The 17539-nt window shown below is 44.6% G+C and overlaps 2 protein-coding genes across 2 annotated transcripts in view; one reads left to right on the forward strand and one right to left on the reverse strand.

The window, feature by feature from the left end:
• Positions 1–17539, reverse strand: part of LOC137349252 (zinc finger protein 229-like) — a 725490-nt gene that overhangs the window by 292754 nt on the left and 415197 nt on the right. The window lies entirely within an intron of this gene.
• Positions 11487–12116, forward strand: LOC137348777 (zinc finger protein 239-like). The gene is made up of 2 exons (XM_068014022.1): positions 11487–11795; positions 11880–12116. The coding sequence occupies exons 1-2, from the start codon at positions 11487–11489 to the stop codon at positions 12114–12116; spliced, it is 546 nt and encodes a 181-aa protein (XP_067870123.1).

The following is a 17539-nucleotide window of genomic DNA, read 5'->3' on the forward strand; positions in this document are numbered from 1 at the left end:
ATGCTGGAAACGTGCTGTCAAATCAGAGATTGGTGTAAAACTGGGATCTGTTCCTGACTGAAAGTGAAACGGCAGGTTTAAATTTCCAGCCTGAAAATGACTGGGGTAATTATTCTACAAAACTTTAATGTGTTTGTGTAACAGTCCTGAGTCTACCATTTTAAGGCAGGTGTTAACCCATTTAAAATAAACCTGTACAAAATAAATTGGTTAAAGTCTGCATTAAAATAACAGACGGAGGAGTTCACAGGAGCCTGTTAACTGCTGGTACAATTATACAACAGACATTTGATCTCCAGATAAAGAAGGACCTGCAGTGTGTTTCCAGAAATTCCCTGTTTTGTTGAAGTGAGTGTTAGACACCAGAATAAATAGATAAGTAAAAATACACAACCTGGAACATCCACGAGGGTGCTATCCTGACAGTTACTCTGGGATCACTCCCATTGTGGAGCTCCACCACTGATACTGCTGAAGGGTTTTGACTCTGAATGGGGCCTCCAGGAGTGGACTGTAAAAAAGCTGGGTTTCAGTATCCTGACAGATACATGGTGAGGAACCAGAGGAATTCTTACTAAGTTACTGTTTGGGGTTTTACCTGCCAGATTGATGCCTGACTCCCCAAACTATCTTACTTTGAACCCAGTTTAGAACAAGATGAATTCAGTTTCCAGGAGAATAGGGACAAATATCACCCACAATTGAGGGAGACAAAAGCAGCCATTAGAGAAGCTGAGATATCTTTGGAAAAGAAGATGGTGCACCATTATGATGAGAATAGTGAAAGCTTTTCCAGCTACATCAGGAGTCAGAGACATTGTAACATAGAGTAACAGAGAATTACAGTAAGTACATAGAGTCACATCGAATTGACAGCAGTGGTTCTCAAAGATTTTTAATTGAAGGACCTCTTTTCAAATGGATTAGTAATCACAGACCCCTCCCCACTTAAATTATACCATAAACTCCTTGTACATTTACATTTCTGAATGTAAAGTTCATCAGTATCCTGTTAAAGGGACTGACAGGAAAGTTTATCAGGGCTGTCTGATATAGTGAACATTGATGTGATTGGTGATGTGGAAACTTTTATCCTCCCTTCAGCTGAAAGGTAACTCGACAGGAAATATCCACTGGAGTCTCATTGTAAAATTAATGAAAATGATACATTTGTGTTTAATTCAGCTTTCTCTCACCTCCCAGTGGGTCTGTCCTGTCCTGTCACTGCTAGGTCAGGCCCTGTCCAGTTCCACCAGCCCCGATAACATGGACCATCTCGACATCCATGTGTGAGAAAGACAATCCCAGATCTGATTTGCTCCAAATTAAATTTTATGTTCAATTGAAGGGCCTCATTTCACTCCTGGGGGCGGTTTAGTTCGAGTGTAGGATTATCATTAAAATAACAACACACACTGTGTCCACCCATCATTCTCCCAGACTCATCATCACCTCCCAGTCAGGATCATGTGTCTATGAAGGGGAGGTTGTTGTCCTGTCCAGACCACCCTGAATATCCTTGCTCCATAACTGTCAGGAACAGAAGGTCCTGGTATTGTGAGAGGAGGCCATTCAGCCCCTTGAGCCTGTTCCGCCATTCAAGTACATCATGACTGATCTGTATCTCAGCTACATTTACCCAGTTTGGTTCCATGTCCCTTAATAAATTTACCCAATAAAAATAAATCAATCTCACGTTTTAACCTTCACTCTATCTGTCTGTGTCCCTCTCCATCTTTCTCTTGGTCTTTCACTCTGTCTCTCTATATCTCACCCTCTTTCTGTCCCTTTGTCTGTTTTGTTCAGTCTCATTTTCTAGTCACTGACATTGATTCTCCATCTCAGACACAGAGTAGCTGCCACTCCAAGGTCAACACAACACCCAAGATGAACCCAGGACTGTGACCTCATACAGGACACAATTGGACCAATGTTCCCAGTCATTTCCAATCAGGATCCGTGAAGCTGACAGTGGATAAGAACAGCATTAACCAGAGTGAAAGGGAATCAAACTCATCCTGGTGTGAGTCAGCTGCTGACTTAAAGCCCCACTGATCTTCCATTTGTCTGATACCACCATCTCCTTACTGCATTAGGAAAAGGCTGACTTCAGTGCAGCAGAAATGTTGATTCATCCAGAAATGTAAAACTTGACAATATAAATCCAATTTAATTTTAAACATGTGAATGAAATGATTTGAACTAATTGCCTCCAGGTTTCGCTGTGGGTTTATAATGTTGGCTCCTTCAGAGAGTCTCATCGACCTAAAGGCTCCTGTTAAATACATTTCCTGGGTGGATTAACATTTAAAACCAGGTTTTCAGGCATGAATCTCGATTCACACATTGAAGGTGAGAGAGATGCTGTGGGAAACACACTAAGTCCAGTAGCTGAAAGTAATTAACAGACAGGGTTATGTGTTTAATGATCCCAGGCATGTTACTGATACCTTTCCTGGATACCAAGGCTAGCAGAGGCTCTCTGAAAGGGATGGGGAGCTGGGACTTATCAATGAGAGTAACTGAAGGTATAAAAACAAATAATCTAGAGTTAGAAAGGAGAAAATAGAGCAGTCAGTAACAGGACATCAATCAGTCTCCTGGTGAAATTAAAGACTTGACAAAGTGTGCGTTTTATTAAATATTAGATATTAAACTCCAGTCCACGTATGGAGTTTATAACTGCAGGACAATCAAACTTTGACGATCAGAATGAACAAGGTTCAGTCCTGGATGTGATTAACAGCAGCAATAACCGCAGAATCCAACCGGAGAAGTCAGTTGTGAACCTGTTGCCAAAGGAGTGTTTATTCACCACTTGCCTGCACGAGTGCAGCTCCAACAACATTCAGGAAGCTCGACACCATCCAGGACAAAGCAGCCTGCTTGATCGGCACCCCGTCCGCCACTTTAAACAGTCTCCTTCCACCACCGACGCAGTCTACAAGATACACTGCAGCATCTTGCCAAGGCTCCTTCAACAGCACCTTCCAAATCCATGACCTCTGCCACCTAAAATGACAAGGGCAGTAGACGAATGGGAACACCACCACCTGCAAGTTCCCCTCCGAGCCACACACCATCTTAACTTGGAACCATTTCGCCATTCCATCACTACCACTGGCTCAAGATCCTGGAACTCCCTTCCGAACAGCACTGTGGGTGCACTGCAGCAATTCAACACCGTGACTCACCACCACCATCTCAAAGGCAATTAGGGATGGACAATAAATACAGGCCTTGTGAGTGATGTCCACATCCCAATGGAATCAAAAAACAGTAAATCTTTAAAAGAAGTAGTGGAGCAGAGAGGGTGTAAGAGTCTAGCTCAGTTTGTCTTATAATTAATAGGTCCAGAAGTCCAGATTCAGTCAGTTTAATATTGATTAATATAAGCTGAGCAGATTCTCTGTCCTCTACTGTATCTTATATTGATCCATCAATCAGATGTAAACGTGCAAGTCCCCCGTGTCCACAGTCACTTACACGAGGTCAGCCCACTGGATGGAACCTCAGGCACCCTGAGCTTGATCTCCGGTGTCTCCAGTTCCCGACTGCCCCCTTACATCAGTATCCCCTCACTTTTATACCCTGTAGTGATCCAGCTCTGGCACCGGACTCTTCTTTGTCTTCTCTGCTGGGTTTTGGCAGGAAGTGAGGAAAAGACAGCTGTAATTTCTCTAACCTGTGATTTACAAGGACACATTCCCTGGTTCCCAGCAGTTACTTCTCTTCAGTAATATTCTCATTATCCCTAAACTACTCTGCCTCCTGTTCATTCTGTTAGTTCTTATAGTTTCACAATTATAGATATAAATATCACACATTATAATCTAATCTATTCTATTACTCAGTTGCAGTTGATATTGTGGTTATTAACAGACAAACTGTATCCTTTTCCTGATCTGATTAGTTTCCAATGAGTCGAATCTGTGGAATGTCTTATCAGTGTTGCTGTGGAGACCTGTCTGCAGTGAAGTGCCTGAGTTTCTAATTCAGACTAAACTTCTCCATCCCATAATGCACATTATATCAGACATTTGATGTCAATGTCTTTTAGCCATGTGATATGAATATCTCTAAACCCTACAAGGGATTCAGATATACGAACCTTTAAAAGTGGGAGGGCAAGTTAATAAAGTGGTTAAAAAGCACATGGGATCCGAGTTTTATAATTCGGGGTGTAGAGTACAAAAGGACAGAGGTCATGTAAACCTGTACAAATCATTGGTTAAACTGCAATTAGAATACTGGGTCAAGCTTTGGGTGTCCTACATCAGAAATGATGTCAAGTCTATGGAGAGGGTGCAGAAGAGATTCACTGAGATGACAGGAAAGGGAGGCTTTAGTTATCAGGGGAGATCAGAGAAACTGGTAAAGGCTGTCTCGGGTCTGCAAACGAAAACTGACCCGAGCCCGACCTGGCCCGAGTCCTTCCATTTTCCCTCGCGCCCAACCATCAGTTAACCTACCTTCCGTTTTTCACTTTGTTGCTGATCTGCACAAGCTTAAAATAACAAAACCACCTTTCCAGTCCAAAATTTACATTAACAGTGGAGCCACTTACCTGAGGTTGAGAGACAGTGTGTCCGACCTGGCCCGACCCAACCCGAACCCGACACATGTCGTTAGGTCCGGGTCGGGTAGTCGGCCTTCAGAAACTGGGGTTCTTTTCACTAGATCTGACAGAGGGGTTCAAAGTTTCATCAGGTAAATGAGGCAAAATACTCCCAGGGCAGGTACAGCACAGATTAGATACAGAGTAAATGTCCCTTTGCACTGTCCCATCAAACACTCCCAAGACAGATTCAGGTGTGTTACTGACACCTTCCCTGGATACCAAGGCTGGGAGAGGAACTCTGGGGAGTTGAGACTTATCCATGAGAATAACAAAGGTATGAGAACTGAAATAAACTAGAGATCTAGACGAAAGATGAGGTGTTAGTCGTAGCTCAGTGGTTACATTCTCATCTCTGAGTCAGTGGGTTGTGGGTTCAAATCCAATTCCAGAGACTTGAGCATAAAATCTAGGCTGATATTCCAATGCAGTACTGAGGGGGTGCTGCACTGTCAGAGGTCCCGTCTTTCAGATGACACCTTCAACTGAAGGGTATAAATGATCCATTGATATTATTCTGAAGAGCAGGGGAGATCTCCCCAGAGTCTTGACCAATATTAATCAACATCACTAAAACAGATTATCTGGACATTATCACATTGCTGTTTGTGGGAGCTTGCTGTGTGAAAATTGGCTCTCACATTTCCTGCATTACAACAGTGGCTGCAGTTCAATAGAATTTCATTGGCTGGAAAGTGCTTGGAGACGTCCTCATGTCATGAGAGGCCCTAAAAGATACAAGTCTTTCGTCAAGAGAGAAAAGGCCCAGAAATGGAACAGTCGAGAACAGGATTTCAATTACTCTCCTCTTATCCTGGAGGAAACAAACACTCAACACACTGTGTGTTGGAAACAAAGCTGATTTATTTGACATTGATCCAGAATATAAAACCTCAGGCCGGTTAGAGGGTTATTTACATCAGAAGAAACAAACTCCAACAGTCAGGATGAACATTGTTCAGTCCTGGATGTGATTAACAGCAGCAATAACAGAATCCAACCCCTGCAGTCAATTGTGAAATTGCTGGTGTCTCAGTAGATTTGATGACTGAGTGAATCCCTTCCCACACTCTGAGCAGGTGAACGGGCTCTCCCCAGTGTGACTGCGTCTATGAATTTCCAGCCGGGATGGATAACTGAATCCCTTCCCACAGTCCCCACATTTCCACGGTTTCTCCGTGGTGCGGGTGTCTTTGTGTCTCTCCAGGTTGGATGATCATTTGAAGCCTCGTTTGCACACAGAACACGTGTACAGTTTCTCTCCGCTGTGAATGGTGCGATGTGTTTTTTCAGGTTGTGCAATTGGTGAAAGCTCTTTCCACAGTCAGTCACTGGAACACTCTCACTCGGGTGTGTGTGTCTCGGTGCTTTTCCAATCACACTGATGTCTGAGGTCTTTTCCCACAGACAGAAGAGACAATCATTTCTCCTTCCACATTCAAATGTCAATGATATTCAGGTCCTGATGAATCAAGTCAGATCTTGATGTGAGGATTGGTTTAGGTTTCCAGTCTGCAAATCCGCCCCTTCTAATAACCTGTAAAAGGAGTTTACAAAAGTCATCACTGTCAGTACAGGATAGAAATTCAGAACAGACAGTTCTAGTTTCTATGGAACATTCTTTCCTCTCGTTTCCCCATCTGGAATGGTTACAGCACAGGAGGCCATTCAGCCCCTCGTGTCTGTGCCAGCTCTCTGCAAGAGCAACTCACACCGTACCACGCCCCCCACCTTTTTCCCTTAGCCCTGAAAATCTTTACTCTTCTGATAATGATCCAGTTCTCTTTTGAAGGCCTCAATTGAATCTATCTCACCACACTCTCAGGCAGTGCATTCCAGATCCTAACCACTCGCTGCAGAATTTTCCTCATGTTGTCGTTGCTTCTTTTATCAATTACCTCTGGTTCTGCATCATGATCTGGAACATGTGGTCCAATCAAACTGAAATCCAGGAAGACATAAACAGGCTGGCAGACTGGACAGATAAATGGGAAATGAAATTCAACACAGCGAAATGTGAGCTGGTTCATTTTGGAAGGAGGAATAAGGAGGCCAGTTATTGGTTAGAATGTAAGAAATTAAATGGAGCAGAGTCATAGAGTTATACAGTACAGAAACAGGCCCTTCGGCCCACCGTGTCCGCACCGGCCATCAAGCCTATCTATTCTAATCCCATTTTCCAGCACTTGGCCCGTAGCCTTGTATGCTATGGCGTTTCAAGTGCTCATCCAAATACTTCTTAAATGTTGAGGGTTCCTGCCTCTACCCCCCCCATTCAGGAAATGTGTTCCAGAAAATTTTTTCCTCAAATCTCCTATACACCTCCTGCCCCTGAGCTTAAATCTATGCCCCCTGGTTATTGACACCTCCGCTAAGGGAAAAGTTTTCTTCCTATCTACGCCCTCATAATTTTGTATACCTCAATCAGGTCCCCTCTCTGCTCGAAGGAAAACAACCCTAGCCTTTCCAGTCTCCATAGCTGAAATGCTCGAACCCAGGCAACATCCTGGTGAATCTCCTCTGCACCCTCTCCAGTACAATCACATCCTTCCTATAGTGTGGTGCCCAGAACTGTACACAGTACTCCAGCTGTGGCCTAACTCGCATTTTATACAGCTCCATCATAACCTCCCTGCTCTTATATTCTATGCCTTGGCTAATAAAGGCAAGTATCCCGTATGCCTTCCTAACCACCTTATCTACCTGTGCTGCTGCCTTCAGTGATCTATGGACAAGTACACCAAGGTCCCTCTGTACTTCCTAGGGTCTTACCACCCACTGTATACTCCCTTGCCTTGTTAGTGCTCCCAAAATGCATCACTTCACACTTCTCAGGATTAAATTCCATTTACCACTGCTCTGCCCATCTATGTCGTCCTGTAATCTAAGGCTTTCCTCCTCACTATTTACGACACCAGTTTTTGTGTCATCTGCGAACTTACTTATCATACCTCCTATATTCACATCTAAATCATTACTGTACACTACAAACAGCAAGGGTCCCAGCACCGATCCCTGTGGTACACCACTGGTCACAGGCTTCCAAGCACAAAAACAACCCTTGACCATCACCCTCTGTCTCCTGCCACTAAGCCAATTTTGGATCCACTTTGCCAAATTGCCCTGGATCCCATGGGCTCTTACCTTCTTAACCAATCTCCCATGTGAGACCTTATCAAAAGCCTTACTGAAGTCCATGTCGACTACATCAACCACTTTACACTCATCTACACATCTAGTCACCTCCTCGAAAAATTCAATCAAGTTTGTTAAACATGATCTCCCCCTGACAAAGCCATGCTGACTATTCTTGATTAATCCCTGCCTGTCCAAGTGCAGATTAATCCTGTCCCTCAAGGTTTTTTTCAATAGTTTATCTACCACTGATGTTAGACTCACTGGCCTGTAATTACCTGCTTTATCCCTGCTACCCTTCTTGAATAATGGTGCCACATTCGCTGTCCTCCAATCCTCTGGCACCTCTCCTGTGGCCAGAGATGATTTGAAAATTTGTGTCAGAGCCCCTGCTATCTCCTCCCTTGCCTCACAACAGCCTGGGATACATCTCATTTCTCCACTTTTAATCCCTCTAAAGCCGCTAATACCTCCTCCCTTTCAATGCTAATTTGTTAGAGTACATCACAATCCCCCTCCCCGAGTTCTACACCTACATCGTCCTTCTCCATAGTGAAAACAGGTGAAAAGTAATCATTTAAAACCTCACCTATGTCCTCTGGCTCCACACACAGATTGCCACTTTGATCCCTAATGGACCCTACTCTTTTCCTGATTGTCCTCTTGCCCTCAATATACTTATAAAACGCCTTGGGATTTTCCTTTATCTTGCCCACCAGTGTTTTTTCATGCCCCCTCTTCGCTCTCCTAATTATTATTTTTTTTAAGTACCCCTCCACTCTTTCTATACTCCTCTAGGGCCTCCGCTGTTTTCAGCCACCTGAATCTGCCATAAGCCTCCTTTCCCCCCCCCCCCCCCTTATCCAATCCTCTATATCCCTTGACACCCAGGGTTCCCTGGACTTATTGGTCCTATCCTTCACCTTTACGGGAACATGTTGGCCCTGAACTCTCACTATTTCCTTTTGAATGACTTCCATTGGTCTGATGTAGACTCTCCTACAAGTAGCTGCTCCCAGTCCTGTTTTATCATATTGAAATCGGCCTTATCCCAATTCAGTACCTTTATTTCCAGTCCATCTTTGTCCTGTTCTATCACTACCTTAAATCTTAGAGTTATGGTCACTATCCCCGAAATGCTCCCTACTGACACTTCTACCACTTGTCTGGCTTCAGGCCCAAGGATTAGGTCCAGTACTGCCCCTTCTCTTGTAGGACTTTCTATGTGCTGGGTCAAAAAGCTCTCTTGTATGCATTTTAAGAATTCCGCCCCCTTTAAGCCTTTTGCACGAAGACTATCTCAGTTAATATTGGGGAAGTTGAAATCCCCTACTATTATTACCCTATTATCTTTACACCTCTCTGAGATTTGCCTACATATCTGCTCCTCTATCTCTCCCTGACTGTTTGGAGGCCTGTAGTACACTCCCAGTCAAGTGATTGCCCCCTTTTTGTTTTTAAGTTGTACCCATATGGCCTCATTTGAGGAACCTTCTAAGATAACACCCCTCCTTGCTGTAGTAATTGACTCCTTGATCAATAGTGCAATGCCACCTCCGCTTTTACACCCCCTACCCCACGCCTTGTCACACCTGAAGATCTTAGAGCTTGGAATATTGAGCTGCCAGTCTTGCTCTTACGTCAACTATGTCTCTGTGATAGCAATAATATCATATTCTCATGTGTTAATCAACGCCCTCAAATCATCTGCCTTACCTGTAAGACTCCTTGTGATAAAATAGATGCAATCCAGCCCTGCATTGTTCGCTTGTGCCTCAACAGGTCTATATTTGCTCTGCCTTCCAAACTGACTCAGTTTCTCTTCTATATTTGACTGTGCATCACCCCTTACTGTACCTCCACTCTGTACCCATCCCCCTGCCAAATTAGTTTAACCTCCCCCTCCCACCAACAGCACTATCAAACCTCCCAGCAAGGATGTTGGTCCCGTTCCGGTTCAGGTGCAACCCGTCCAACTTGTACAGGTCCCACCTTCGCCAGAAACAGATCCAGTGATCCAGGAAACTAAAGCCCTCCCTCCTGCACCATCTCTTCAGCCACGTATTGATCTGTTCTATCCTCCTATTCCTATACTCACTAGCACGTGGCACCAGGAGTAATCCAGAGATTACAACCTTTGAGGCCCTGCTTTTTAATCTGCTTCCTAGCTCCCTAAATGCAGGATCTCATCCCTCTTTCTTCCCATGTCGTTGGTACCAATGTGAACCACGACCTCTTGACTGTTCACCCTCCCCCTTCAGAATGTCCTGCAGCCGCTCCGTGACAGAGGAGCAAAGAGATCTGGGAACAGAGCCACATAAATCACTAAAAGGAGCAAAACAAGTTGATAAGAGAGCAAAGAAAGAGCTGATGTTCTTTTCCAGAGGAATACAATGTAACAGCAGGGAGGGAATGTTAAATGTATACAGAACCTCGCTTAGAAGGATAGTGAGCAGTTCTGATTCTTGCTGAACCCAAGAAGTGAGGTGAGAGTGACTGCCCTTGACATCAAGGTAGCATCTGACTGAGTATGGCATCAAGGAGCCCTTGCAAAACTGGAGTCAATGGGAATCAGGGGGAAATTACCTTCCTTCAATCATAAGGTTGGAAGTGGGGATGTTCGATGATTGCACAATGTTCAGCACCATTCACGACCCCTCAGATACTGAAGCAGTCCATGTAGAAATGCAGCAAGACCTGGACAATATCAGGGTTGGGCTGATAAGTGGCAAGTAACACAAGTGCCAGGCAATGACCATCTCCAACAAGACAGTATCTAACCATCTCCCCATGACATTCAATGGCATTACCATCGCTGAATCCCCCACTGTCAACATCCTGGGGGTTACCATTAACCAGAAACGGAACTGGAGTAGCCATGTAAATACCGTGGCTACAAGAGCAGGTCAGAGGCTAGGAATCCTGAGGCGAGTAACTCACCTCCTGACTCCCCAAAGCGTGTCCAACATCTACAAGGGACAAGTCAGGAGTGTGATGGAATACTCTCCACTTGCCTGGATGGGTGCAGCTCCAACAACAGTCAAGAAGCTGGACACCATCCAGGACAAAGCAGCCCGCGTGAGAAGAGGGGGGGGGGAGGGTGAGGGGGGGTGAGAAGCAGGGGGGCGGGGAAGGGTGAGAAGGGTAGGGGGGAGGGTGAGAAGGGGTGGGTGAGAAGGGTAGGGGGAGGGTGAGAAGTGGGGGAGGAGGGTGAGAAGCAGGGGGGGTGGTGAGAAGCGGGAGGGGGGTGAGAAGTGGGGGGGGGGTGAGACTTTGTTGCTTATTTTGGCTTCTTTTAGTTTGAATGTTCCATAGAAACTAGCATTGTCAGTTCTGAATTTCTATCCTGTACCTACAGTGATGTCTTTTGTAAACTCCTTTTACAGGGTATTAGAAAGGGAGGATTTGCAGACAGGAAACATCAAACCAAACATCTGTCTCAATTCATCAGGATCTGAATATCATTGACCTTTGAATGTGGAAGGAGAAATGTTTGTCTGTTCTGTCTGTGGGAAAAGATTTCAAACATCAGTGTGACTGGAAAAGCACCGAGACACACAGACACACCCGAGTGAGAGTGTTCCAGTGACTGACTGTGGAAACAGCTCCAACCAGTTACATAGGCTGAAAAAACAGCACCATTCACTACGGGGAGAAACTGTACACGTGTTCTGTGTGTGGACAAGGCTTCAACTGATCATCCAACCTGGAGAGGCACAAGGACACCTGCACCATGGAGAAACCGTGGAAATGTGAGGACTGTGGGAAGGGATTCAATTACCCATCCCGGCTGGAAGCACATCGCGCAGTGACATTGGGGAGAGGCCATTCACCTGCTGTGTCCGTGGGAAGGGATTTGCTGACATACCAGCGGGTTCACACTGGGAAGAGGTCGTTCACTTGCTCCGTGTGTGGCAAGGGATTCACTCAGTCATCGAATCTGCTGAGACACCAGAAAGTACACGATGGAGAGAGACCGTTCACCTGCTCCATGTGTGAGAAGAGATTTGCTGATTCATCCACCCTGCTGAGACACCAGCGAGTTCACACTGGGGAGAGACCTTTTAAATGTCCAGACTTTGGGAATTGCTATAAATGTTCCATTGAACTGATCATCCATCAATAGGTTCACACTGACGACAGACCATTCAGGTGTTCTTACTGCGGGACTGGGTTCAGGCGATCATCTGACCTCAAAGTACACGAGCGCATACACACTGGGGAGAGGCCGTTCTGCTCCGTGTGTGGGAAGGGATTCACTCACTCATCCATCCTGCAGGGCCACCAACAGGTTCACAGTGGGGTGAGGTCGTGCACCTGCTCAGTGTGTGAGAAGAGATTTGCTGATTCATCACCCTGCTGAGACACCAGCGAGTTCACGAGTAACTGCAGTGATTAGATTCTGCTGTTAATAACATCCAGGACTGAACCATGTTCATTGGGGTCTTTTTCTGCTGATGTTAATAAACTCCAGCCCAGTTATGGGGATTAATATTCTGGATAAAAGTCAAATAAAACAGTTTTGTGTTCAACACACAGTGTGTTGAGTCTTTTTAATATCTCTAACACAAGTTAGTTTTGAAATGCTCTCCCTCTCCCCTGTCACCTCCATCCTCACCTCCAACAAGTGCCAGGAGCTCATGGTCTTCTTTGTCACTCAGATTGAGATCATCCAATCAGCTGCCTCTGCTGCTTCCCTCCCTCCCACTAGCCCACCAGACCAAACTGTCTCTAAAGATCTCCCTTCCCGAGCCCTGAACCCACATCTTTCTTTGGTTTCTCTCCTATCTCCCTCATACCCTCTCCGAGCTCATCTTGTCCATGAGACCCACCTCCTGCTCCCTCGACCCTATTCCCACCAAACTGCTGACCAGCCAACTTCCTCATGTTAACTGATATTGTTAATGGTTCTCTCTCTTCAGGTACTGTCCCCCTCTCATTTATATCTGCACTAATCACAGCCTGTTCAAAGAAAATAACACTTGCCCCCACCACCACCCCCCAACCGTCCTTGCAAACTAAAGCCTCATCTCCAACCTCCCTTTCCGCTCCAAAATGCTTGAACATTTTGTTGCCTCCCAAATCCATGCCCATCTTTCCCAGAACTCCATGTCTGAATCTCTCCAATCAGGTTTTCATCCCGCCACAGTATAGGAACGACTCTTATCAAAGTCACAAATGACATCCTATGTAACTGAGACAAAGATAAACTATCCCTCCTCATCCTTCTCGACTGTCTGCAGCCTCTGACACGGTTGACCACACCATCCTCTTCCAACACCTCTCCACTGTTATCCAGCTGAGTGGGACTGCACCCTCCTGGTTCCATTCTTATCAAATCAAAGCCAGAGTTTCACCTGCAATGGCTTCTCTTCCCACTCCTGCACAGTTACCTCTGGTCTCCTCCAAGGATCTATCCTTGGCTTCCTCCTATTTCTCATCTACATGCTGTCCCTCAACAGTGTTAATTTTCACATGTACACTGATCACACCCAGCTCTAACTCACCACCACCTCTCTCAACTAAATTATCACAATTCTTGTCCGATGTCCAGTGGTGGATGAGCAGAAAGTTCCTCCAATTAAATATTGGGAAGACTGAAGCCATTGTCTTTGGCCTTCACTCCGCAATCCATTCCCTTGCCTCAGACTTCATCCATCTCCCTGGCAACTGACACTAAACCATATTGTTTACAACCTTGGTGCCTGATTTGGCCCCAAGATGAGCTTCTAACCGGATATCTGTGCCATCACTAAGACCACCTATTTCCACCTCTGTAACATTAACGGAATCTGCCCCTGCCTCAGGTTATCTGCTGCTGAAATCCTCATCCATGCCTTTGTTACCTCTAGACTTGATTAAGTTCTGGAATTCCTTTCCTAAACCTCTCTGCCTCTCTTCCCCTCTCTCTCCTTTTAGATGCTCCTTCAGATTTACATCTTTGACCAAGCTTTTGGGCATCTTCCCTAATTCTTCCTTATGTGGCTCCATGTCAAATTTTGTTTGATAACTCTCCTTGGGATGTTTTATTATGATAAAAATGCTACGTGAAGGCAAGTTGTTGGATGTGATTGTAAACCGCAGAATCCAATACCTGCAGCAACATGTGCACTTGCTGGTGATTTACAGGAATGGATGAGTGAGTGAGTGAGTGAATCCCTTCCCACACACAGAGCAGGTAAACAACCTCTCCTGAGTGTGAACAGCCTGGTGTGTTAGAAGTTTTCCTGACTGATTCAATCCCTTCCTACACATGGAGCAAGTAAATGGCTTCTCCTAAGTGACTGAAAGATGAGATTCCAGTTGAAAGGGGTAATTAAATTCTTTTTCTACAGTCCCCACATTTTAATAGTTTTTCCGTGGTGCAGTTGGCCTTGTGTATCTCCAGCTTGGATGGTCAGTGGAACATACAAATTAGGAGCAGGAGTAGGCCACTCAGTCCTTCGAACCTGCTTCGCCATTCAATAAATTCATGGCTGAACTGATTACTCCACATTTCCAACTACCTCGGATAACATAGGAACATAGGAAGATAGGAACAGGAGTAGGCCATTCAGCCCCTCGAGCCTGTCCCGCCATTCAATGAGATCATGGCTGATCCACGGCCTAACTCCATATACCTGCCTTTGTCCCATATCCCTTAATATCTTTGCTTAACAAAAATCTATCTCAGATTTAAGATTAACAAGTGTTTTAGCTTCAACTGCTGTTTGTGGGAGACAGTTACAAACATCTACCACCCTTTGCGTGAAGAAGTGCTTCCTAACATCTCTCCTGAATGGTCTGGCCCTAATGTTTAGACTATGTCCCCTAGTTTTAGAATCTGCAACCAGTGGAAATAGTTTATCTTTATCTAGCCTGTCTTTTCCTGTTAATATCTTGAAGACTTCAATCAGATCACCCCTTAACCTTCTAAATTCTAGCGTAAACAGGCCTAATTTGTGTAATCTCTCCTCGTAACTTAACCCCTGTAGTCCAGGTATCATTCTTGTAAACCTACGTTGCACTCCCTCTAAGGCTAATATATCCTTCCTAAGGTGTGGTGCCCAGAACTGCTCACAGTACTCCAAGTGGGGTCTAACCAGGGTTTTGTACAGTTGCAGCATAACCTCTGTGTCTTTATACTCCAATCCTCTAGATATAAAGGCTAGCATTCCATTAGCCTTTTTGATTATTTTCTGCACTTGCTCGTGGCATTTTAAAGATCTATGCACCTGAACCCTCAAGTCTCTTTGGACATCCACTGTACTTAACCTCTTCCCATTTAGAAAGTACCCTGCTCTATCCTTCTTTGGTCCAAAATGGATAACCTCACACTTGCCCGCATTGAAATCCATCTGCCACAGTTTTTCCCACTCACCTAGTCTGTCAATATCTCTTTGAAATTTTTTGCTATCATCTAGACTGCCTACAATGCCGCCTAACTTTGTATCATCAGCAAATTTGGATATATGACTTACTATGCCATCATCCAAGTCGTTAATGAATAATGTGAATAATTGAGGCCCCAACACAGATCCCTGTGGGACACCACTAGTTACATCCTGCCAATCGGAGTACTTACCCATTATCCTCACTCTCTGTCGCCTACCACTCAATCAACTTCCTTACCATGTCAATAATTTGCCCTCAACTCCATGGGCTTCCACCTTAGTTAACAGTCTCTTATGTGGGACTTTATCAAATGCCTTCTGGAAGTCCATATAAATAACATCCATAGACACTCCCCTGTCCACTACCTTAGTCACCTCTTCAAAAAATTCAATGAGATTTGTCAGGCATGACCTTCCCGTCATGAATCCATGCTGGCTGTCCCTGATTAACAAAATTTTTTCGAGATGTTCAGTCACCCTATCCTTGATTATAGACTCCAGCAACTTGCCCACCACAGATGTCAGGCTAACTGGTCTGTAATTTCCTTGGTTCCCCCTTTCACCCTTCTTAAAAAGTGACGTGATATGTGCAACTTTCCAATCCAGAGGGACCACTCCTGAATCGAGGGAACTCTGAAAGACTATAGTTAGGGCATAACCTTCCATTCCCTTGCTTATCAAGAATCTATCTACCTCTGCCTTAAAAATATTCAAAGACTCTGTTTCGACCGCTTGTTGAGGAAGAGAATTTCAAAGACTCACGACACTCTGAGAGAAAACATTTCTCCTCATCTCTGTCTTAAATGGGTGACCCCTTATTTTTAAACAGTGACCCCTGGTTCTAGATTCTCCCACAAGGGGAAACATCCTTTCCACATCCACCCTGTCAAAACCCCTCAGGATCTTACATGTTTCAATTAAGTTGCCTCTTACTCTTCTAAATTCTAGTGGCTACAAGCCTAGCCTGTCCAATCTTTCCTCGTAAGACAGCCCACCCATTCCAGGTATTAGTCTAGTAAACCTCTGTACTGCCTCCAACGCATTTACATCCTTCCTTAAATAAGGAGACCAGTACTGTACACAGTACTCCAGATGTGGTCTCACCAGTGCCCTGTATAACTGAAGCATTCCTCTCTACTTTTGTATTCAATGCCCCTCTCAATAAACGATAACATTCTCTTAGCTTTCCTAATTATGTGCTATACCTGCACACTAACGTTTTGCGATTCATGCACTAAGACACCCAGATCCCTCTGCATCTCAGAGCTCTGCAATCTCTCACCATTTAGATAATATGATTCTTTTTTTATTCTTCCTGCCAAAGTGGACAATTTCACACTTTCCCACATTATACTCCACTTGCCACTCACTTAACCTATCTATATCCCTTTGTAGGCCCCTTATATCCTCTTCACAAGTTACTTTCCTACCTATCTTTGTGTCATCAGCAAATCTAGCAACCATAACTTCGGTCCTTTCATCTAAGTCATTTATATAAATTGTAAATGGTTGAGGCCCCAGCACAGATCCCTGTGGCACACCACTCGTTACATCTTGCCAACCAGAAAATGACCCATTTATGCCTACTCTCTGTTTCCTGTTAGCTAACCAATCTTCTGTCCATGCCAATATGTTACCCCCTACACCATGAGCTTTTATTTTCTGCAATAACCTTTGATGTGGCACCTTATCAAATGTCTTCTGGAAATCTAAGTACAATACGTCCACTGGTTCCCTTTTATCCACAGCACATGTAACCCCTTCAAAGAACTCCAATAAATTGGTTAAACACGATTTCCCTTCCACAAATCCATGTTGACTCTGCCTGATTACCTTGAATTTTTCTAAATGCCTCATCCACACACAGAACACGTGAACAGTTTCTCCCTTCTGTGAATGGAGTCACTTTTCTCAGGCTGTGTACTCGATAAAGCTTTTCCACAGTCAGTGCACTGGAACACTCTCACTCGGGTGTGTTTGTGTTTCGGTGCTTTTCCAGTCACATTGATGTTTGAAATGTTTTCTGTCATGGAACTGTTTCTTTTTTCTCCTCTGATTAAAAATAGTGTGCCGTTAAGACTCTGTTTAAAAACAGTGTGCCTTTAAAAACTAAGAGGCACAGTGTACCACAGCTGCACCTGCTCCTAGGCCACAGCAGGAGAGTGGAGAGGTCACATGGTGTAATGTAACTTTTAACAATGTGTAAAAACCAGCCTGAACCAGTTTTGAGAGACACCAGCGAAGCATGCTTGCCTTGAAAGAAGAGAGTTCTCTCAGCAGAAATTCTACAATGAGCTACAGGTTCTGTTAATTGCCTAAGAAGAAGAAAAAAAACCTTTTGAAGAGAGCATTCGCATTGCTGGAGGTAGCAAAATTCATTTTTCTTTACTTCCAATCTAAGGCGTTTTTGCTT

This window comes from Heterodontus francisci, chromosome 34 (assembly GCF_036365525.1).
Source record: "Heterodontus francisci isolate sHetFra1 chromosome 34, sHetFra1.hap1, whole genome shotgun sequence".
Lineage (NCBI taxonomy): Eukaryota > Metazoa > Chordata > Chondrichthyes > Heterodontiformes > Heterodontidae > Heterodontus > Heterodontus francisci.